Consider the following 24,361-nt stretch of genomic DNA (forward strand, 5'->3'; position numbering starts at 1 on the left):
GGGTTAAATGTTAACAACTGGGGAATCTGGGTGAAGGCTATATGGGTGTTCTTTGGGCTATTCTTGCAACGCTTTTCTAGGTTTGAAACTATGTCAAAGTGTGAAGTCGAAGTAATTAATACATTTTTTAACTGAAAATAAAATTGATAACCTAAGTTAAATATGAAAGGATTTTTGCTTGTTTACCCACCCCCCAGCTTGTTCTCAAAATACTTTACAGAGGCTTATAAATATGTAAAAATGTAACAAGATAAACTAAAAACAAGCAAGCAAGATGTGTGACCCTGGCAAGAACTTTCTGGGTTTTTTGTTTGTTTTTTTGACATTCAAGTGCTGGATTTGTGAAAAGGAAACTTCTAAATTGTGAAACTGTACAAGATAATCTTGAAAATTTGACAGATCATATGGAGAGGTTTCTCTTTGTTTTGGGAAACAGCCCAAACTTTAATATAGCTATTGGTTCTTATGTGTTCCTGACAGCCTTTCTTTCGAAACTTGACCTGTAATTAGACACAGAGAATGAACTACTGGGATATGGAGGCAGAAAATAATTATCAGTAAGAATAAAAAAATAGACTTTTAAAACACTGGTAAATTTTATACATGTACACACTTTATTAAATTTGCATTCTACATAAGGCTGGCATTTCACAAAACTTTCTATTATTCCAAAAGCTGTTATCACGAAATATAGTGATTATATAAGTTGATCAAGCAAAAACAGTTTTATCTATAGTATTTTCTTATTGATCATCTCTTATACTTGTTTGCAAATAGAAGCCTGAAATATATGATATAATATTAGAATAGGAAGAGAGAATTTTACTTTATAGCAATGATCTTTTGCAAATATTAGTCTCTCTATAAAAATGAAACGGTACCGTCAACAAAGGTAATCTACGGGTTAGTGTATCTTTTACTTATTGAAAAACAATCCCTGCGCAAACTTAACTTTCTAGTCCGTATGAACACTAAAAACTAAACGCAAACCTTGATTTAAATAGTAAAGTGAATCATTTTACCTCTTAGTTCTCATGCCATCAGAACAATTTCAATTTTCTGCTCCAGTTCTACCCTTCCACTGAATTTCAAAAACAAATGTAAATATCATATCTCAAAGTTCTTTCTTAACAGTTCTAAATCATAGCCTAAAAATGATGGCCAAAAGTGTCCCTTTAAGGCAAAGAAGACAGTAGAGTAAAGGTGGATAAATCTCCTGTAAGACAAAACCATCTATTATCATTATAGATGCAGCGACATTTCAACATGGATCTTTATAAGCAGAGTAGAGACACTAAATACCATCAAAGAAATTTTCTTTATAGTGGCCAACATGGGGACAAGCTTCATAATAGATACATTTACGTTAGGTTTGAAGGATTATGGGATTTGCGCAGGCAAGAGCACAAGAAATAAAGCCATTAATGGCCGTTATGATTACATTTTAAAGAACACACCTGATGCGATAACAGCACTACTGCAAGCTAAGTGATGCTCCCTTGTCAGTCATTATAAGAAAATGGGTTTCCCTTCAAGCCATATACTATTACTAGTCTGTGAGTACCTTCAAAACACATCATCTTCCTTTAAAATCCAAGGATTTTTGCCTTCGAAAGACACAAATGCAGTTTTCATTTCTTACATTCAAGAATGGAATATTACGATCTTAGCAGGCAAATTTACACATTAAATACAGGCAATCCAACTGCTACATCTGAACATTAAAAGAAGTCTCTCATGACAGACATTTCACACAGTTATAAATTAGAAAGAACACAACAACAGACTACACTCAGATTTCTGAACTAGCTCAGTCAGGAGTTTTCTCTTTGCAAAACTAAATAACTTACAGTGCCTCACACTTAAGACTAGCACGAACACTGCTCATAGCTCACACAACTTCTTAAAAGCAGAATGCACAATAACATTGACTTTTTCAGCTCCTAAAAGCGTCCTCACACATATTAAACTGCTCTTTACTATAAGGCAGTGTGAACAAGAACTGGATTCTGATTCTAGTGGCAACGTAATAACCAAAACACCAATCACCACACGACAGAACAAACAAATGCAAGGACAAAAAGGAATAAAAAAAAAGCAGCAACCAAAATGGTATGTGGCAATCACACACATAAAGCCCCCTATGTCACCCTACCTTATGATAAACATCCCTTACAGCACGACAATATACTCCAAGGCACCTGAGGCCTCGTAATACCACCCAAGGTACTGACAGCTCCACGGATGCTTTAGTACACAGTGGTTTGTGTGTTAATAACATTATTCATTCATTTGTAGATGCTCCACACATCTGGTCAAGGCAGGAATTTCTTCTCCTTGATAACACCACCTAGAAATATCAATAATATTTTATATATTCCTTAGGGCAACAGGTTTGGGGGGGGAAATTTCAACTATGGTAGCAAAGTCATAAGAACCTGTGGTGACTGATCTGGGCACCCTATAAATCCATTTACATTCTCAGCACAAAAATTAATCCTCACTTCACACATTCCAACAGCAAAGAAGCAAAAAGGGTAGTAATGAAAGCAACTATGTGTTTCTTCCCCTCTGTGAGAAATGGCATGAGCAGCTCAAACAGGAAAAGGAAATGAAACAATGTACTTTAAGCTGATGCAGAAAAATAAAAATTTAATATAACCCAAAGCAATTTGTATATTACTATGAAATGAAGAGATTTGAAACTATGTAGTCAACTGAGAACAACAAAAACTAATCTCTCAAGCAAGAGAATTTCTGATCAATTCTGTCGTATCACTGCTGGAGGAAAGAACCAGGATAGAGAGTGTATCAGTGCCTTCTTTAAATGCATAGGCTTAAAATAGGTGCTCTTTGAGGCACTAAGAAAAAAAAAATCCTCTAAGCAATCAAAAATAAGTGTTTGAGATTTAGCCACTAAATTCAAAATCAGATCACCAAAAATAGAAGTTAGTAAGGTCTAAATACAATTGCAAAATTGAATTTTAGAGAAGAGAGATGCCAAAAAAAGTTAACAGCATCGGGATAGCTGAAATCTGCCAAACTTTAATCCTCATTATGGATCAAAGTTCTCTGCGTGCCTCACTAAACATTTTATGTCAGAACAGCAGTTAAAACGCTGAATCAGAAATGACTAATCAATTGGGTGAGAGATCATCCATCAAGATGAGCGGAGAGCATGGATTGGAGCATGCTCCTGGAGACTCTGCGGGAGCGCTGCCTTTAGCCAGTGAGTCTGAGGACAAGCCACTGCTGCTACTACTGCCATCCAAAATATCTGAACTGAGGACAAAGCAAAAAGAATTATAAGCAAATGCATCTATAAGGGTAAACATAACATGCAACGACATAGTTTCAAAGAACTCACAAATCAGTACAGCACTTGTAAATAATAAAAAGCACAAAAGAAACAGCAATGAACTATGTAATATGCTCTTCAGGTACCCGCCAAATCATAAAGTTACAGAAATCCAAAGTAAGATTCTCGTGCTCTTGGACCATTTGAGTGCCCCCCTAGAGGAACCAGTTTCCATGAGAGAGTTTCCTCCCTCCAGCTCAAGAGATTTCTACCTTTCTATTTCTCTTCTTACCTTCCCGCCAGGCTTGGAGTTAGAAGAATGATTACTCATTGATGTAACCATCCTTGGACTGCCTGAAATATTAACTACTTGATAGTTCCTCTACTCTAAAACAGTCTTTCAACTGCCCTAGAGTCGACCACTTCCCCACTCCCAAAGGACCTTCAATTCCAACACATTTTTTAATGATTTCCCTCTTCAATTATATGCCTTTTATGTTCTCCTCAGTTTATGAATTCCTTACGCTGTTTCCTTTTGCTTTCGAAACCCAAAGGTTTCCCTACTATCTCGAAGACTCCTTTTCTTTGTTCCTTTCAGTTATTCTCTAGGTAAACTTCGAAAATGAATCATCTAAACCCATAGTCTCAATATCCTCTAAGTCCACTCCCTCTATAACCCTGACAACTGGTTCCTGCTCTCATCCTTCCACTAAAACTCCTTTGGCCATCAAGAGCCTCTATACCCAGCCCAGCGATACAGTCCCCATCCAGCCCTGGTGCTCGCTGCTCCCAACAATCCATCTGGCCTGCCTCATAAATCTGGCTTCATACTTCAGCATGGAACTGAGAGCCTCCGCAATTTGACATCAAGCTGTCTTCCTGGCTTTGATTTTCCATCAATCCAATATATAAACTCTATATTTGTCCTGAATTCACTCCTTCACTTATTCTAATACTTACTGAGTGCCTGCCAAGTGTAGGAAGTAGGCTAGATATTAGGAGTATAATGGTGTTTAACATTGACATGGTCCCCACCCTCACTACAGTATCATGAATGCATGCATTTAAATAATGATGCTAATAAATATCTGATTATAATTTGCCATAATAAAGGAAAGCTACAGGGGGCTACGAGGGTATATAACATGGGTAACCTGATATAATCTGGCATAAGAGGGAAAGGCTCCCCAGAGTGGTATCTGTGCTCTAACCTGAAGGATGAGTAGGCACCAAGTAGGTCAAGTTTGGGAGGAAGCAACAGTAGTTCTAGGAACCAAAAGCAGACTAGTGACTAGTGTGGCTGTGATACAAAGAGTAAAGAGAATATAGCAAGGGAAAAGCTGAAGAGGTAGGCAGTTTTAGAATTTACACAGACATACTTCTTATTTGTGAAAAGGAAAAATAGCATAGGATTGGAGAAACAATTATGAATCAGGAAACATGGATTCTAGATTAAGATTGGTCTCTAGCTCCTTTGCAAAAGCCCATTCCTGTCTAAGGTGCTTCAAGTTGAAATGTCATGCATCTTTACTATTATCATGTTTATGAATTTACAAGTTACTATATTACCATCATGAAGTAACTTACAGTGCATGTGGAAGTTTCGGGGCCTCTACGACCCTCAGCGAAATAGGTCCCATCCCCCCAGCTCTGCTTCTCTACTCTTTACTCTTCTAAGTTTCTTCAAAATAGCATCTTGTTCTATCGCCTGTGGATTGTATTTAGGTGGAGACAGACTACAAATAGGCTTCGGAAAAGTAAAAATGAAAATGGAAACAGTATATTCCACACTACTCCTACTCTATGCTCGCTGCTGTCAAATGCATCATTAATAATTCTACTTTTAAGTTACAAGTTCGGAAAGTTTAGCTGGCTCTGATATTTTTTCAACCAAAAGGCAAAATGGGTCTAAAATATGAATTATTCAAACTACTGAAAGAAAGTTGCACAGATAATCCAAGACATTGGAAAATCAAAAGACCTTTCTATTTGCCTTTGGAACATATGTGATTTTTCCTCCTGTAGCTTTTTGCCTAGACTAATATTAAAATGAATTTACTTTCCTAAAGCACATATTGGCCAGGCAGCTGAAGGACATGCTCTATGTTGCTTGGCAGGAAGAAACAGGCTTAGATTAAAATTTGGCCACCAAGCAGATAATCTGAATCTAAATAAAAAACGCCTTATTCCAACCACCAGACTTATGCTGAGCCCTTGGTTAAAAGATTCCATTTGTAATAAGACCTGCTTGTAGGGGGTGAATCCTGTATTCATTCGAATGCACAAAACATGACTCGTGCAGTGAAAACTGGTCTTCCAATGTGTTTAGAGAACCTTAAGAGAAATAAGCTAATGGAAAATTCACCAAGAAAATGAGAAAAAAATAAACATTTCATTTCAAAATGTCTTCTCTATTTATAAAATAAAAATGTATACCATTTTGTTCATAACAGAAAAATAGCATACTTGCATCTAATTTTCACTGCAATTTAGATTCAGAACTTGGTAAACCTTTAACCATACCCTTTCACTCAGCTAAAATCTAGTTTCTGTGCAAATTAACCTGGCATGACTACACATGGTCATGGAAATAGAGACTACAGGTCACAAATCATTCATTGTTATTATATCCATATTAATCAAGCCTTTGGTGATTTTTTAATCCACAGAGAGATCCCTGTACAAAAGTAATTTTCATAGTGTCCTATATTAAATCTTCTACCAGAGTTTCTAAAAGCAACAAAGCCTGGTCCAATTTGGGTTTCTCTCTTCTTCCTTTCCTCGCTTAAGCTCTGATGGAGGTGCTAATGATAATGAGCCTTACTTATACTGATGGCTGAAAGCCAGACACAGTAGAAAAGCAAAGGACCTAGGCAATTCAAATTAAACACAGAAGTACCTGAATCAAAACTCAGCTAATTTATATCCAGTCACTGAATGTACATATTGAAGCAATATTTGAACCGTGCAACCAAAAGTACTTATGACTTAAAGTAACACCCTCTGTCCAGAAAAATAAGGGTGAAAGTATAAGCGAATCATTAAAATATTCCAATGATAAAGTAACAACAAAGCAGGGATGTCCAGTGTGACTCATGGAATCACCCCATCTTGCTCACCCACTTTGTGCTTTGACTGGTCAATAAGCTGGGTTCTATCAGATTAATGGTAGGCATGTAAATGTGCTAGAAATTAGCCACAGCACTATCAAGTATAGGTATATACTTAGATTTTAGTATAACTGACTACAGGCTGTCCCCACACCCCTTATCATGGGCTAAACTGATACATATGGTGTGTTCTCTACTATCTTGCCTTAGGAGGGCCCAGCATTATCTTACTACAACATCTTTTAAGTTCGTAAGACCACATATTTATTTATTTTCCTTTCTTTGTAAATTTTTTTCTTTTATATTACTTTTTAGCTTCTCATTTATTTTATTTTTTTTTTGGTCTTATTATTTTTGTGTTTTATCATTGTCTTTTTCTTCTTCTTTTTTATTGTTTTTTTCTTTTATCATTTTTTTTTGAGACCACCTATTTAAATGTGATCATTTCCATAGTCATGTAGGACATAGGAGTGTTTAAAGTATCAGCACAGATGTCTAAGCTGCTCGTATAAACATCTCTAAGGTACATATCCACACTCCTATTATTTATTAAATAAATTAAGATTAAAACTTGTTTTTTAATGCTCTGGTTTCTCTTCAGAACAAACAAATCTTTTGCTTTCTACTTAAACTTAGTTTTTACACCTGTCACATATTCACAATGAAATTTCGCTACAACACATACATTAAAATAACGTTTGAACCACTAAGATAAATCTAATGATGGATGTGAAAACACAGCCCATCACACTAACACTGTATAGCTAGTGAAGACGTCTTTACTTTACATAGCATGCCGCAGATGCATGCAGTCATTTTGCCAACAGAATGAGCAGCAGAGTAAGAGTTCCCGACATGCAAAAACAAACAAAGCACCATGCAAAGGTGTACTTGTGAGTTACACTCCAACTCTTGGTGTTCATAAGGACTAAATGCAGAAATGTCCTATTTTCTGCCTTGTGATTGATGATGTTCCCCGGATTTGGTTGGCAAAGATGTAAGAATGTTCATTTAGTTTAAAAAAATAAATAAATAAAAAGTACACCTAACTGGACACAAACTCCAAATGGGTCAGTACTAACATTTCAAATTTTAATTATACTTCAAAGATGTCAAAATTTAAAGGTTATTATCTAATATATAAACTTTAATTAAAGGGTTATAAAACTCGTATTTTCCTTTTCTTTGTGGGGTGGGATAGGGAACAAACTATAAAGATTTAAATGATGATGGGCAGTGCCTGTGGCTCAAGGGGTAGGGCACCAACCCCATATACCAGAGGTGGCAGGTTCAAACACAGCCCTGAAAAAAAAAAAAAAAGATTTAAATGATGAAATAATGTCTACTAATGATCTGATCCTTTCTCCACTCTCTAAAACGTAGCAAAAAAATGGTTTCCTTAACCTCAAAGCACTCAAGCTAGACCTCCCATTTGATCCTGCAATCCCATTACTGGGCATCTACCCAGAAGGAAAATAATCCTTTTATCATAAGGACACTTGTACTAGACTGTTTATTGCAGCTCAATTTACAATTGCCAAAATGTGGAAACAGTCTAAATGCCCACCAGCCCAGGAATGGATTAACAAGCTGTTTATATGTATACCATGGAATACTATTCATCTATTAAAAAAAATGGAGACTTTACATCCTTTGTATTAACCTGGATGGAAGTGGAAGACATTATTCTTAGTAAAGCATCACAAGAATGGAGAAGCATGAATCCTATGTACTCAATTTTGATATGAGGACAATTAATGGCAATTAAGGTCATGGGGGGGAGGAAAAGCAGAGAGAGGGAAGGAGGGAGAGGGGTGGGGGCCTTGGTGTGTGCCACACCCCTTCTGGGGGCAAGACATGATTGCAAGAGGGACTTTACCTAACAAATGCAATCAGTGTAACCTGGCTTATTGTACCCTCAATGAATCCCCAACAATAAAAAAAAAAAAAAAATGGTTTCCTTAGTTATCAAGTAGATTGCCATCCAGAATGCAGCTGGTTCCTATCTCTGTCCCCATTTCTTAGAATATGGATATGTGATTCTGATAATGAAACTACATTATAGAAAAAGAAGACTGGGTGTGGTGGCTTACACCTGTAACCATAGCACTTTGGGAGGCCACGCCAGGAGGCTCACTTATGGCTAGGAGTTTGAGACCCTGTCTATACAAAAAATAGAAAAAAATTAGCTGGCATGGTGGCACATGCTTATAGACACAGATGCTTGGGAGGCTAAAGCAGGATTGCTTGAACCCAAGAGTTCGAGGTTTCAAAGAGCTATGATGACACAACTACACTCTAGCCTAGGCAAGAGTGTGAGACACTCTCTGCCCCCAACAACAACAACAAAAAAAGGACATAGAAGAAAAGTTCTGCAAAAGCAGCATCCAATTTTTACATAAAAGGAATAGCTTATATTTAAAATCTCTTACCTACAGACAAAAATGTCAGCATCATTAGTATATAGGGTACCCCAAAGTCTTAGCACAATTTTAAGCTTTAATAACCTCAGAAGTATGAATGCTATTGACTAAAAACATTATTTGAACATCTAAGTATTAAACTATCTTTGACTTTTAAGTAGCAGATATCTTTTTCAGATTATGTGAGCCCTATGTTGGCTTGTTAATACACTGAGTAGCTTCAAATAAAGCCTTCATTATTGTTGTTGTATGCTTTTGTGTGTTGTACCGTGATAGCTCTGATGATCATTCCTGAAAAAGAGTTCCAAAATTGCTTTGAAGGGTTGACTAGGCACTGGCATCAGTGCATAGCTTCCCAAGGGGAGTACTTTGAAGGAGACTCTAGTGATATTGAGCAATGAGGTACATAGCACTTTTTTTAGGATGAGTGTGCAAACTTAATTGTCCAACCTTGTATGCCTATGTTAAAACACACTTTACCACCAAAAAGTGATATGTAGTTCCACTAAGTAGAGCATTTCATCCACTAGTCCTCGACAAGCTTCAGAAGTTTTCTCTTTGCAATCATATACATACCTGGAAAGGCATTCTGCCTCAAAACTGGAGTGCTAAAGTACCAAGGACAGATAGAGATGAGAGAAAAAAGAGACTGTGGAGCTGAAAATAGCTAGAACAATCTAAAATACATCTGTTCTAAGGCTATAAAAGTGCTGATCAAGAAGTCTAATAAACTAGAATAATCTGTGACTACAACTACACATTATCTCACAGAAAACAATGAATAAGTGATTTGTAAAAAAGGAACCATCAGTCAATCCCTACACCTTGGATGTGGCTTATAGGCTTCTTCCATTTAGAGGTTATATAATCCTGCTGCTTTTGTTTTTTTGAGATGGGGTCTCACCATGTTGCCCCTGCTGGAGTGCAGTGACTATTCACTTGCATGATCATGCCGCACTGCAGCCTCCAACTGCTGGCCTCAAGTGATGCTCCCACTTCAGCCTCCCAAGCAGCTGGGACTATAGGTGTGCATCACTGGGTCTGGTGATCCTGCTATTTGTAAAGTGTTCTCATGGGGTTTTAAAAAAAGATCCTCAGCCGTAAAACTCAGGGACCCAAAAGGACCCCCAAATTAAAAAAAAAAAAAAAACACTATAGGATTTAATAGATGGATACTCAAGTAATGAGTTGATTAGAACATATTGAAATCTTTTAAAATATTAGCTGGGTACTGCTACTATCCCTTTCCCTTCCTTCCAATATGCCAGCCTCCAAGTGTTCAACTTCAGATAGAGGAAATTAACTTTCCCACAAAAACACTGAAGGTCTTTAAGTTAGAGATGTAAACTAGGACGGGTAAGACTAAAAAAACAAACATACGTTTGTGTCACTAGACATAAGAATCAGGAAGGATCACTGTAAAAATGAAACCTTAGTTATCACTGTGATGGAATACACCAAAAACTTTAAAAAGATTTTATAACAGGGTGGTGCCTGTGGCTCAACAGAGTAGGGTACTGGCCCCATATGCCGGAGGTGGCAGGTTCAAACCCAGCCCTGGCCAAAAACTGCAAAAAAAAAAAAAAAAAAGATTTTATAACAATAGATAATGCTATTCAGGGCATACCATGCTTAAGAGAATGCTGGTGTCCTCTGCTAAGTCTGAAGGATTTAATACAAAACGCACACGGGGCAGCTACAATCAGTGCACATTACCCACAGCAACCCAGAGACTCTCACACCATCCAGCTGTTGACACTTTACCACACCATTACCACCAATCCAGAGAGGGTGACCTAATAAGAGCTAGGAATGAAGGTGAAGGTGCCAAAAACATACACATACTTCCAAAGGAAGTACTCATGACTCTCAAATAATCTGTCTTTTCATATTATCTACACCTTGAAGATTTCCCCTCTATGGAAACATGCATAAACCATTGAAAAGATTTTAAATTATCCCAAAATACTTCTGATGTGGCTCCTGTTAAATGAATTATACCCTGACATCCTTTTGATTTTGTTTCATTTTTTACCATGAACTGAGATCAGATAACTCTGTGGCCTCCCCAGATTGCACATTGGAGGTGCCTTGGAAGAGTCTCTTGGGCTGGCTTTCTGTCTCCATTTCACCTAAAACAGAAAGAGATGATGCTACTGCAAAACAGTTTTACAAATACAGGCTCAGTACTAAAATAGGGTAACATTTGTTTACCAAAGCTTTGAATACTTCTTTAAGTCATTCCTTTTTTTTTTTTTTTTTGAGACAGTCTCACTTTGTCACCCTCCATAGAGTGCCAAGTAGCTGGGACTACAGGCACCCACCACAATGCCCGGATCAAGCCATTACTTAAAGGCTATTTTCCCACGTGCTTTAACATAGAAGAAATATGCTTCCACATAAATGCAACCAAAAAGTCAACAGTACTAAAAACTACTTCTTTTTCTTTTTTTGCAGTTTTTGGACGGGGCTGGGTTTGAACCTGCCACCTCCGGTATATGGGGCTGGTGCCCTACTCCTTTGAGCCACAGGTGCCGCCCCCTAAAAACTACTTTTTATTCATTATATGTAGCATGCTATAGACGTATTCATGTTCTTTAATCGAAGACACTGACTACATCAGGACTCACCAGAGTAGAAATGAAGTACTCCCAAATAGCTGAATCTCCTAGTGAATACTATTTTATACAAGATGGTTGGCAAAAACTATTGATTTCATATATATTTTAATATCTGAACATTTCCTAAGATGATGTTAAATGGATTAAAAAATGTGTAGTCTGGCCAGGCGTGATGGCTCACATCTGTAATACTAGCACTCTGGGAGGCCCAGGTGGGTGGACTGCTTGAACTTCGGAGTTCAAGACCAACCTGAGCAGGAGCAAAACCTTGTGTCTCCTAAAAATAGAAAAAGTAGCCAGGCATTGTGGCAGGTGCCTGCAGGTCCAGCTACTTGGGAGGCTGAGGCAGGAGGATCTCCTGAACCCAAGAGTTTGAGGTTGCTGTGAACTGGGCTGAGGTCATGGCACTCTAGCCTGGAGCAACAGAGTGAGACTCTATCTCAAAAAAAAAAAAATGTGTAGTATGATAAATAGTAGAAAAGTAAAAAGTTACTTTAGACTATTTGGTGAAAATGAAGGTAAAAATGTGTTTGAAAGTACAACTCTAATTGAAAGCAATTATTATTCAATTCACAAAATTGGTATTATATTGACAACCTCAATCCTATATATTTTCTCAGAACTGGTAATCGAAAATCTTTGCAGCAATGAGAATAAAACTTAACATTTTATCACCTGGAATATAAAGACTAAAAACCTTAAATCAGACAGAAAAAGCTCCTTTCAAAATAAGCTATGAGTTGGACATAGTGGCTCGCACCTGGGAACTCTGGGAGGCCGAGGCAAAGAGGATTAGTTGAGCCCAGGAGTTTGAGACCAGCCTGGGCAACATAGTGAGACCATGTCTTATTTGTGGAAAAAATTATATAAAATAAGCTATGATTTGAAATATGCACATTCCTTGATTTTGAAGCCCCTTATCTGAGCTTGAAAATGGACTGTTAAAGACAATTTGATTCAGGCTTGGTACCTGTCGCTCAGTGGTTAAGGCACTGGCCACATACACCGGTGACATGTTCGAACCTGGCTCGGGCCAGCTGAACAACAATGACAACTACAACAAAAAAATAGCCAGGCGCTGTGAAGGTGCCTGTAGTCCCAGCTACTTGGGAGGCTGAGGCAAGAGAATCACTTAAGTCCAAGAGTTTGAGGTTGCTGTGAGCTGTGATGCCACAGCACTCTACCGAGGGCAACATAATGAGACTCTGTCTAAAAAAATAAAAATAAAAATAAAAAGAGAGACAATTTGATTCAAGGAACGATCTATACTCCAGTGGGAAATTGGTAACTTAAAACTATACGAGATTTTTCTAATAAAAAGAAATTAAGGAAGAACAAATACAACATTCAGTTTCCTCATATTATTAATTCATATTATCTTTCCTCTGAAGCTATTCTGAAAATTACTGAAATTCAGGAAAAATTGTATTTGTATTTGCATTTTGTATGCAGCTTTTAAAAGCTATTGCCAGGTTTTCTACTCTACCTCACAAGCAAAGGACTCTGGACTTTTATGCAAAGAATTTCTCCATCTACTGGTATATTTTGGAATAGCTATTAAACTAAACAACACTACCAATTCCATCAATTTCCTGCAACAGATTTTAAGTTAATAATAACTTTATTTCTAAGTGTCATTTTCACTTAATAGCCACTGAGAATGTTCATTGGATTGCAGATGCTTTCTTACAAGATTAAGGAAAAAGACTGTAAAATAAACTTATACACTAAACACAAATATTGTTACCATTATTACTATATTAGGTTCTGGAAAGAGTATACTATTTTTAAGTTGTCTGAAATATAGCACATTTTGAATCTGTGTATGATCCCATGACTGGAAAGTTTCCCCCAAAGCCACAGGTACCCGTTCCCTTAATATTAGGAAAGTTGATTTGTTTATGGGCCCTGAAGGTTTCTTTGTGTACAAAGAACCCATTTACTAAATTTCTTTTTTAAAGTTATTGTTAAAACTCTTGTTTAAAATGGCAGCTGATACCGGAAATCCTGTGGTCATATGCCCAGGAATAATGGCTAAACCTGTGTTAAGTTTCTTTGCCTTTTTAAAAACGGGAGCCCGGCTCAGCGCCTATAGGTCAAGCGGCTAAGGCACCAGCCACATACACCAGAGCTGGTGGGTTCAAATCCAGCCCAGGCCTGCCAAACAACAATGACAACTTTAACCAAAAAATAGCTGAGCGTTGTGGCAGGTGCCTATAGTCCCAGCTACTTGGGAGGCTGAGGCAAAAGAATCCCTTAAGCCCAGGGATTGGAGGTTGCTGTGAGCTGTGATGCCACAGCACTCCACCCAGGGTGACAGCTTGAGGCTCCGTCTCAAAAAAATAAATAAATAAAATAAAAACAGGAGCCCTCAGGTGGTCTCTGTAAGCATATAAAACTAGCCTTGATGGAGACCATTTTGGTTTAGTGCTTTGGGATTCAAAACAAGGTAGTTAAGAGAGTACCTCATTATATCAAAAACTCTACAGACATGAATATAAGGCAATTCCTGCTTCACTGAGGCATAACTTGATGATGGGGGGGTGAACCTCATATACGTATTTGACCACACAGCATGTTTATGGAAATATCTGCTAAGACATTACCATATATGTCTGCAACTTATCAACTGTGTATCTCTTTTACATTCAGATCACCGAGAGGCAACATATTTTTGGAATATATAATGATAATATGAATATATGAATAAGGTTCAGTCAGGAAGTATAAGAAAATATACACATATCAAATGACTAATTTACAAAATTAAGAATCAGTAGGGCATACATTGGGAAGAATACCCCATATTTCTTTAGGAAAGAGGAAAACAATGCTATATGCTCATTTCTGACAGGAATTCTAATTTTTAACTCATGCTTGGCTAGGTTTAATACTAGAAGTGTGATACCTCTTTTCTTTTTTTTCCAGATTTACTGAGGTAGCGTTGACAAAACTGTATATATTTAGGGTATACAACGTGATGATTTGATATATGTACATACTATGAAATGATGACTGCAATTAGTTTAGTTAACACATCTATCACCTCACCTAGTTACCGTGTGTGTGTGTGCGCGTGTGCGCGCGCGCGTGTGTGTGTGTGTGTGTGTGTGTGTGTGTGTGTGTGTGGTGAGAACTCTAAGATTTACTCTTTTAGCAAATTTCAAGTATACAATCCAGGATCGTTGATTATAGTCACCATGCGGCCACATACCTTTTCTCTTAACAGGACCAAGAACACTGGGCCTAATGCACTTGACTGGACTCTGACTCCGCCTGCTTTGATGAATAAACAAACAGGATGACATGAAGTACTTCCAAGATGCAAGATAGATAGCATTACAGCCCAACAAATAAATGAAATTGATAGTCATACGGGGGAAATGGAGAATTCTTATGTAACTGACTAACTGAAATGCCAATACATGATTTGACCTGGCATATGGCAATCTGGAATAACATGGCATTTTAAGCCATTTAAAAAGATCATTCTATAAGACAAAACACCCACAAGAGTTTATAGAAAAATATACCTTATTAAAAAGTTATTTGGATTTTGACCAGTCTGCGATATTAAAACATTTTTTTCCTTATCCTTAAAAAGGATATATTATCATGTATGCATGCCTCTGGGTGTGTGGGTCCCTTCTGAATATAAATCAGCACTAAGTCTAACAAAAAAGAATCTGGTAAAATGTTAATAGAATATAAGCGGTTGGTATATGGGTGGTCACTATGAAATTCTTTCAATTTTGCTGTATGTTTTAAATTTTTCATAGTGAAATACTAGGTAAAAAGTTAATCTAAGAGACAAATGTAATGAGTGGCCCTTCAACCTTATTTAAAATTGACGTTTTCTTACCTTGAAAATTGTCTTGGACTAGAAACTGGGCTTGATGGCAATCCACTGCTGCTCACAAGCATTTGCAAGGATGGTGAAAAGCATTGCTAGAAAAAAAAACATATTTAACATTAAAATGGTTCTAGTGCTCCAGTTTTCAAAAGGTTCTCTTCGCAATGACAGAGCAACATCTTTAGAATTGCTTAGCTATGTGTGTTACATGTATATGTTTTTTTCTCAAATCATATATTTCCACTGATTTCCCCTCGAGTCACTAGGTCCTTTAAAAGTGAGGTGCTTTGTGTATATGTATTTTCAAGAGTAAACAGCTCAGTGTGTGAAAGAGAATTAATACCTTGTCAATCATCCTACCTTTCCAAGTCCTCTGGTGGGTGAAGGTGCCGGAGAAACTGGAGTGAAGTCAATTCTCTTAGGAGAATATAATTTCTCCGGCTTCTCAAAATCACTATCACTCTGTAAATATAAAGTGTCATCTCTTCACAACAAATTCAGCACATCACAGCTCTTACTTACTACTGCAACACACCTACATTTTTCAGGTAAAATTTATAGAATATGATATTCTGCTAGAAAAGCAGAGATCAAAAAATGAGTATCCATTTGGAAGCAGAAGGGACAGAAATTTGAAAAAGTTAATGAAGCCAGTGAACAACATAAAGGTTTCTAGAAAATAAAAACCAGGCAGACATGGGTAAACTTTACCAGGTTCAAGCTCTCATCCCAAGACTGGCTTATCTGCATTGCCATTTGTAGTTCCCTAAAACAAAATTAAAGGCCATCAGCATTCTCAAATAAGACATATATTAGGCTAGGGCCCAGGGATGTCCAACCTGTGGCCCATGGGCCACATGCAGATTATTTGAGGGCTATTTTGCTTATCTGTGGTGTCAGATATCACAAAGTGTGCACGGACCTTTTCTTTTGCTCATCAGCTTTCATTAGTATAAAGATAAAAGGTTGGACACCCCTGGCTAGACCTTGCTCTTGCAAAGCACTAACCTTTCATGCGCAGTTTCTCTGTTCATCAGATCCAGGCCTTCTTCCTGCAAAAACAAACGCATATGCTAAAGACATAATTTTTTTAAATTAACTCAGAATTTAGCGATAAAGACAAATTTTTATCCAGAGTTTTCTATTTCAAACAAAATAAAAAGACTTTTCTACCTCCTCTGACATAATCAAACTAGAGCAGAACTAAAGTCCTAAGATAATCACCCATGCCACATCTACATTTTATCCACATACTTAGAAGAACTGTAATCTGTCTCCAACTAACTAGAGTTGCATCCTAACTTCTTTTAATAACTAAATCTTCAAAATGAAAATTAAAAAAATGTAAAATCCAAAAAATTTCCCACCTAAGCTAGTAAGTAAAATTTACCCTTTTGATTTGTTGCAGTCTGCTACTAGGAATACGATTAGGTGAGGATGACAGCAACTGCAAAGAAAAAGTAAACATTTACTATTTTCTGAATCACAGAGCAGCAGTCTGCTGTCAGTACTGGTGTACAACCTCTTTCTAGATAATTTTTCATATTCTTCTTAGAAATTTAGCTCTTTAAATCACTGAACATTAATGCACTAGAGGCAGTACATTCAGTCTTTAGAAAGTACACCAGGTGTCCAACCTCAAAGCACCATCTGTCGCTAGACAGACACTGACTTTAGCACTTTTCCCAAATGAATGCAAAGCTGCGTAAATTTAGGGAATAAAAGACTCTGGGCCTTGGAAATATCCCTTATCCCACTTCAGTAAAATAAGAGACTATATGAGATGGGAAAGAAAAAAACCACCAATGTTATTAATTTTTATTACCAATGCACCAATGGAGGAAGACAGGCTAATAAGCTTAGTATAATATTTTGTCTATGATTAACGTCTATAGAAAGTACTTTAAAATTGCAATAAGGAGATTTTGCTGACATGATCTAAATCAATTCTATAATTTGATCACTAATGCTATTGCCACAAACCTTACTTTACTAGTTAAAGAAAAATCAATGTGGAAAGGCAAGGTGTATCTTTAAAATAACTGATGCTTTCCCTTAGATCATCATTTTTTTATTTCAAAATATTAAATCCTTATTTTTTAATAGCACAAAACACAAATGATTGGGGAGCCAAATTATGTTCCTTTGTAATAATCACAATCTAGTCACAAACTGTAAGATACAATTCATATCAACAGATCTTACACAGCTCTAACAGCCATAATATAAACAACTACTATTTATTCCCTAATGAAATGCAAATGAACTTGTAACACTATAAAATCAAATAAGACAATTATCCTGTTTAAGAGGCGCCATGCTATGAAGACTTTTTTGAATACTAATGTAGCGAGCAGGATAAAATGGTGATAAAATGCTCTAAGTTTTTTTAAGGCAAAGGCCAATTCAGGTAAAATTTTACAAAGTTATCCACTGTACTATGATTTTACCTTAAAAGATATCCCTTCTTTATCCACCCCTTCCTTCTTTTTCCTCTCCCAGGCTTTGAAAAGAGAAACACTTTACCAGTAAAATCCATTTACAAAGTAATTTTTTCCATTGTGAAAGTAATACGTGTTTACTGGTGAATTCTGCATAAGGTCATTTGAAAAACAGTACCCTATGAGGCAGGGAAGTGTCACAGAAGACTCTCTAACAGCATAATGTGGATGGGAGCACGGATGAGTCAGTTGGAGAAGCAAAGAGACCCAAGAGGCAGTGAAATTATCAGGAAAAGCCAGCGTGAAGATGGACAAATACTGGGGAGAAAATAAGAAATTTAAATGCAACATCTATATAATATACAACTTGACAATTTTAGACCAAACTGGAAAGTAGACCAGAAAGGAACAGAGAGCAGCAAAGCTGTGTCTAGTATCAGAAATAAGAGAGTAACCTACAGGGGGGAGGCAAGCATGTTGCTGGCTAAAAGGGTTAAGTAATGCAAAGACTGCAAGGGGGAAAGAAATGAAGCCCCTGACCTCAGCAGCCAAGAGGGAACTGGGAATTTTGTAAGAACAGTTCTTTAATAACGGAGTTGTGGTAGAAGCATGGAGATTACAAGCCAGCCAGAAATGAGGGGACTGGGAATTAGAGGCAGTGGAGTGTAGGTTATGCTTTGAAAAAGTTTGAAAGAAAGGAGGAGAGACCTATGAAAAAGAAAACAGTTTGTTACCTTGTATCAGATGTGTGAGTCAGGAGAAGGTGGAAGGAAAAGAGCCGAAAAAGAAGGGAGCAAAGACATAAGACGGAGGAGATAATAGACTGAGCAAAGTGACAAGAGAGTCAAAAGCTTTTATGAACCATTAGGGAGACACGCCACATGTGAAGAAGGTAAAGACACTTCAAGGCTCTGCTCAAAGTGAAAAGTGGTGACGCAGGAAGCTGGCAGTGACAAAAAAAAAAAAAAAAATTAGAATATTGCTTTAGAGAACAGCATGAGGCCAACATGCCCCAAAAGGACCCATCTTCTTTTCCTTCAAATTACTGATCCTCTCAATTTCTGTTTTCCTAATCAAGGCACCACCATTCCGGAACCCCGTCAGGTCACCAAAAAACAGAATTAGTCACTTGGAGTCGTCCTTCTTCCAACCCTTTTATCTATCTAATCCGCTGGTGACCATGAAGATCCTACTTCCATGCACCTCTTTCCTAGAACCCCCCTTTCCATTTCAATCACTGACACCTTACTCTTTGTAAGTTACCTTGGGACTCAGATAAGAGTATTAAGATTTATAGAGCACTTGTGATATAATGTACACAGTGTAATTAATATTACGATAGTTGTGGAAGCCTGCGCAGAGGAGATATAAGGATTACACTCAGTTTTCAAGGACCAGAAAGCTAGAAGGGAAAGGGGGATGGGATGAAGGCTAGCACAGAGATCAACAAAGAGCAGTGAATCACCACCATGGCCCCTTCAGAAATGAGGTATTTCAGCATAGCAGAGCAAAGGGCATTTGTCAGGGAACAGCGAGAGATGAGCCTAGACCAGAGTTGATAAGAATCTTCATATCTTACAAAAGAGGTAAGTGAAGTGTAAAGAGGCAAATTCATTTTCCCGTCTTTGCTGTGCTACTGTTATCAGCTGTATAACACCTATAAACATTTTTCATATGTCCAGCAAAAATAAGTAATATTTTTCTGTATTTTCAGGGAAGGAGGTGAAGTGAGTCAAACCTCCAGACAGCTAACATTTCTCCCTTTAAGTATATTTAGCCACTTTAGCTGGAAATCTTTCTAAAATGTATTATGTTTCCCTTTATTAAACAGATTATACTGAAGAATGACACTGGAAGATCTCTATTCTAATCCCAGCTCTGCCACTTAATAATTGTGTGATTCTGAGCAAGTCACGTAGATGGTCTGAGTCTCAGCTGCTGTTTCTTTTAATTGGGAAAAATATCTTTTGCCCTGCCTACTCATAGGGGTTGTTATGAGAATTAAATGTGTGAAAGTATTTTGCAACATGTAAAATACAAGTGTAGGGTATTACTAGAATTTAAGAAAAACCTAACGGCCCTGATATCCTTAAGAACATAAATTATTATCTGGTTCTATACCAGTGACATCTTCAGGGTTATGTTAACAGACTCTTAGCCCTTATACTAAGCCACAAACTAATTTTTTAAAAACCCCTGTATGCTTTTCAGTTTTTTCCCCTCTCTTCCCTCGCTAGCAGCTCTTAGTATACCTTTCACCCAAATGTACCTCTTCTGATTTGCTGTTTCTCACACATTATTGGGCTGGAAGCTTATTCTAATTGTGCATAAATTTTAGATGATTCAGAGGTCAGAGAGGCTCTCCTATAAATAAACTGATGAACCTTTGTGCACGGACTATGGAAATCTAGTTCAGCCATTTAGAGGTCTGTTTGCTTACATCCAATGTCTTCTACAGAATTAAAGCTGCTGGATAAGTGAGCTCTGCAGGTGAACTGCCACTGTATAAAAACTTCCTCGTAATTTTCCCCAATGTAACCAACTAATAAAGTGATCCCTGACAGCTCTGGCTGTAAAGAACAGTCACAATCAGCTAACTTGTCTAAGAATATAAATATAAGGATTTTAAAGGAGTCTTTACTTTGGAAAACCAGCATGGTTTATAATAGACAAACGTCAGAAACAAACACTCTGCTATTGTTTAAGTCATTTTTGCATTCTAGTGCAAATGGAGACCACTGTTTTCAACTATAATTAGAAGTTAATTCCGACTTACCTTAAAACCATGATGCATGTAGTGATAAATGATAATTAACAATTTTTAAAAATATGTAAGTCTAATGGCAAAGAAAATTTTTTAACCATTTCTCTTTTTTTTGTACCAAAAGCTCAATGGCCACAGCATACGCAGTAAACAAGGTAGGTAAAATAATAAACCCTTCCTTATTTAAAGAATTGTGCACAGCACATAATTTTAAGAACTAAATTTGGAAAAGTGTCTTCTCTAATCCAAATCACTTCAGATACTTACTTCTATACCTACCAAGCTATGACGGCTCATGACGGTTGTACTATTTCTCCGTCCTCTAACAGTATATGGTTCAAAAACCGGCGAAAAGTCACTGAAAAGTAAAAAGAAAATTATTAATGTCTTTTTAATTGAAGAGCTCTTTCAAATATATGAGCATCAATTCTCTAGTTAATAATGAAATCTTCGAGGGCTCCTCATTTCATACAGAGAATAAACTCCTCACCGTCCTCTCTGCAGCGCTTCCCAACTGGTATGCTGTGGATTACAGGTTTTCCAAGATACTGATCTCCTCAGTGGCTGGGAGGCAGGCTCTGAGAGGTATGGGGCGGAGCTCCAGGCTGGTTGCTTCTAGCTGCTTCTAGTCAGGGCTACGCCCCCAAACCGGTTACCACCAGATATGAGCAGCCTCATCTTTTTACCCCAGAGGACCTACAAGTATTACCATTCTTTGTGTGTGTCATGACATGAAAAACGCTGGGAACCCTGTTCTAACGCATGCGCCTGATAAGCACATCTCCCATTATTACCCTAAACATGTGTCCTACCTTTGAACCCTGCTGTTCAACTGAATAAACATACCTGAGGTTTTGGTCATGTTGCCCCTTCTGTGCAAATGCCCTTCCTCCTACCACCATCAGTCAAAATCCTTCCTGCCCTTTCACACCCATCTTGAATACCATGTCCTCCATGAAGGAGGCACATGAATACCTCCATGACTACCATGCCCTCCATGGCATAAACTTCTCTTCATTCAACAAACGGAATGCAGTCATTCCTCCTTTTACCCCACAGAGCATACTCACTGGAAGATGAAATGCTTCTTGAGACTCCTACTTCACCTCTTATTAAAGTGTGCATGTGTCTTAAACCCCTTGGTACAGAGGTGTTTTATTCATCTTTGTATAATATCCCTTCAGTACCTAGCAGAGTGCCATGCCTACGATAAGAGCTAAGTAGCATTTTCAGAACTGAACTGGATTGGGCTTCCAGACACCACAGAGATCCCCTAATTCAGCTCTCTTACTTTTTAAATGAGTAAACAGAGACTGAGAAAGGTTAAATGACTCATTCATGATTATAGCTAGTTATTTAAAATAAGGACCAGGCCTGGTCTCCTCACCTTCTTCCGTCATATCATGCTACCTTTCCAATAATTACTTCAACTGCGACTCAAAAAACAGTATGTTTTTTCTACAATGGTCTATATGCAGGTCACTAGGCTTGCCCAAGTCCCTAGCAATGGCTTGCTTACCAGATTTAAAAGGACAACTGGAAAAAGATCAGTTTATACTTAAAGTATCAAAATAAATGCTGGCCAAGGACAGCAACAGGAAAGCAAAAAGTCACTCCCTCATTCCCTCCCTTTCAAAATGATACTTAACAAAAGAAAAAGCAAACCTGTTTCAAAATAGCAATGTTATCTGCATTTCCAGAGACAAAGATTACTTCTTTCTTCCTCTTCACTGTACTTGATTAATATGTTGTTGGCTACTTCCAGTCCCATCCCCTTTTTGGACTAATGCCATTTCTACAGGGTCTCACAAATTGGCTCTCTACCTAAGATGAATTGTCTACTTATAAAAGTGAAATGTAATAGGCTCAGGAGGTGAGCAGAACTAACCTTCACGATCACAACATTCTACCTTAAAATAGACTCTCTGGGGACTTATTCACATGAAAACACAAGACCCTACGACTAAAATTCAAGAGTCACTTCTCTCCATTGTCTTCTACAATCTGTGTTTTCACTGGTGGCCAGCTGCAGGACACCGTTCTTTTCTTTTATTCACTAAAATGCATTTCAGGCAGTTTTAGAATCTGAAAACATTAGGACAAATCTAAATCACTTACTATGATATAAACACACCATTTAATTACAAGTTATTAGATAAACCCGTGATTTATTAAAGTAAACCTCTGTTAATGCCAGGGTTCCTAAACTAAGCTTGGAAATAGCTGCTCTTACAGACAGGTGTCAAGTTGCAAGTCTAGTTCCAGGGGCTTTGGTCTGACATTCCGTGGTGTAAATTAGGCAGAGCAAGCAACCTGTCAGAAGAGCCAGAAGCTCTCTGTAGTTCCCCTTTGAGTGGGACAACATGTCCCCAGGTAGAGAGAGGCCCCGTTTTCTTCCACATCGCCCGGAGTTTGGGGTCAAACTTTCATTCCACCATGGGACTCAAGTCAGTGTCGAGCAAAAAACTGCCTAACCCCTCAGTCTGGAGAGCCCAAACGAGCTTGAACTCGCACTTTAGGGAAGGAAGACTGCTTGCACGGGGTCAAGGAGCCTCTGAATCCCCTGCTCCATCCTCCCCAATCCTACTCACCTGAGCCCATGGATCAGGGGAGCGCTGTTAGATCTCCTCAGGGTTCCCACATCAGAGGTGTCAGGCTCAAAGTCCAGATCCATTTTCTCCTGAGCCATGTCGAGACTTGCGGGCAGGCGCAGCAGGCAATGCTCAGCTCCTGGTGCTTAGCTATGGACTCCCAAGTCTCTCACTGCAGGACTGAGCTGCTGGGGACTGGCAGCTGGGGGCGGGGGCTAAGGGGCGGAGGCTTGGGGGCGGGGGCTAGGGGCGGAGAAAAGTAAGGGAGGACAAGGAGGGAAGGCGAATGGTGAAGAGAAGAGGATGGAGACTGTGGTGAAATGAAGGGAGAGGATGGAGGGAAAAAAGAGGGATGGAAGGAAGACAAGGATGGAGAGAAAAAGGAAATGGGGACAAGGGAGGGAAAAGGATAGATGGAAAAGCAGGAAGAGTGAATAAGAGGAGGGCTGTAGTGGTAAAGGAAGACGGGCCAAAGGGGACAGGGGATGCGGGTCAGGGGACAGGAGAGTAATGGGGCAAGAAAGAAGTACGAGGTATGGGGAAGAGGAGAGAGGAAGGGGAAGGAGAACTGAGGGAGCAGAGGAGGGGTAGGAAACTAGGTAGCGGTGCAACTCATGCTGCTATCTTTCCAGCCAAGGACCACAAGTGGGACCTGGCTACTGATGCCACGGCTGCACGAGTAGCGCTAGCGCTTTAGACCTGACAGTGGAGTAGGACCCGGCTGGAGGGCATCGGCAGCTCCAGCTCTCCATGCTGAGGGACGCGATCCAGGCCCCCATGCTACGGGACCCGGTCCTGAAGGCTCCTCAGCCCCGGGATCGGTGCTTCTCCCCCCGACCCCCCTCCTGCCTCGAGGACAGGTAGAGGGGTTCGGCCTCTCAGCCGCAGCTGCAGAGCCACCTCTTCCTCTCTTGGGTTCTAACTGGTTCGAGGTAACCAGTTGGGACCAAGATCAAAATCTACAACCTGCCACCACTTCCGCCTCCTACGCTTCCAAAGTGGGAGCGTCCTAGGGACCAATTCTTCCGTGTCCGGGCACCCATTGGGTCCTGCGCAGGCGCCCGGCGGTAGCTCCGAAGGGGGCCCAAGCTCACGGAGCATGCGTGGGAGCCCCGCTCCGGCAACCCGCCTCCAAAGAGGCGGAGCATTTTCAGGAGGCCCGGCCCTTTCCTCTATGGCATTGGCCGGAGTACCCTGGCGCCCAATTTCGAAAAGAACCAGTAGTTTGGAGATGCTGGAGCAGCGGCTTTCAGCAGGAGT

At 38.8% G+C, this 24,361-nt stretch overlaps 1 protein-coding gene across 14 annotated transcripts; it reads right to left on the reverse strand.

Annotated features, from left to right (window-relative positions):
• Positions 1-597: 597 nt before the first annotated feature.
• Positions 598-24,138, reverse strand: PABIR2 (PABIR family member 2). Of its 14 annotated transcripts, none has more exons than XM_053580708.1 (10): positions 23,102-24,138; positions 20,790-20,868; positions 16,696-16,752; positions 16,314-16,357; positions 16,017-16,071; positions 15,666-15,767; positions 15,315-15,400; positions 14,667-14,728; positions 10,867-10,963; positions 598-2,350 (listed from the first exon to the last, which is right to left on the reverse strand). In XM_053580708.1, the coding sequence occupies exons 1-10, from the start codon at positions 23,197-23,199 to the stop codon at positions 2,281-2,283; spliced, it is 750 nt and encodes a 249-aa protein (XP_053436683.1). In that variant the 5' UTR covers positions 23,200-24,138; the 3' UTR covers positions 598-2,280. The 14 variants fall into 14 exon arrangements, with proteins under 14 accessions (XP_053436683.1, XP_053436676.1, XP_053436682.1 ...); XM_053580701.1 differs by having other exon boundaries at positions 598-3,282; XM_053580707.1 differs by having other exon boundaries at positions 14,667-14,731.
• Between the last annotated feature and the right edge of the window lie 223 nt (positions 24,139-24,361).

The sequence above is a fragment of the Nycticebus coucang genome, chromosome X (assembly GCF_027406575.1).
Source record: "Nycticebus coucang isolate mNycCou1 chromosome X, mNycCou1.pri, whole genome shotgun sequence".
In the NCBI taxonomy this organism is placed as follows: domain Eukaryota; kingdom Metazoa; phylum Chordata; class Mammalia; order Primates; family Lorisidae; genus Nycticebus; species Nycticebus coucang.

Excerpts from the sequence above, each read along its gene's own strand:
- PABIR2 (XM_053580698.1), bottom strand. The coding sequence starts at position 23,199 with ATGGCTCAGGAGAAAATGGATCTGGACTTTGAGCCTGACACCTCTGAT. Across the intron at positions 16,072-16,313 it reads AGAGAAACTGCGCATGAAAG|GGAACTACAAATGGCAATGC; the intron begins GTTAGTGCTTTG and ends ATTTTGTTTTAG. Across the intron at positions 3,283-10,866 it reads TTATCTGATCTCAGTTCATG|TTCAGATATTTTGGATGGCA; the intron begins GTAAAAAATGAA and ends CTTTGTCCTCAG.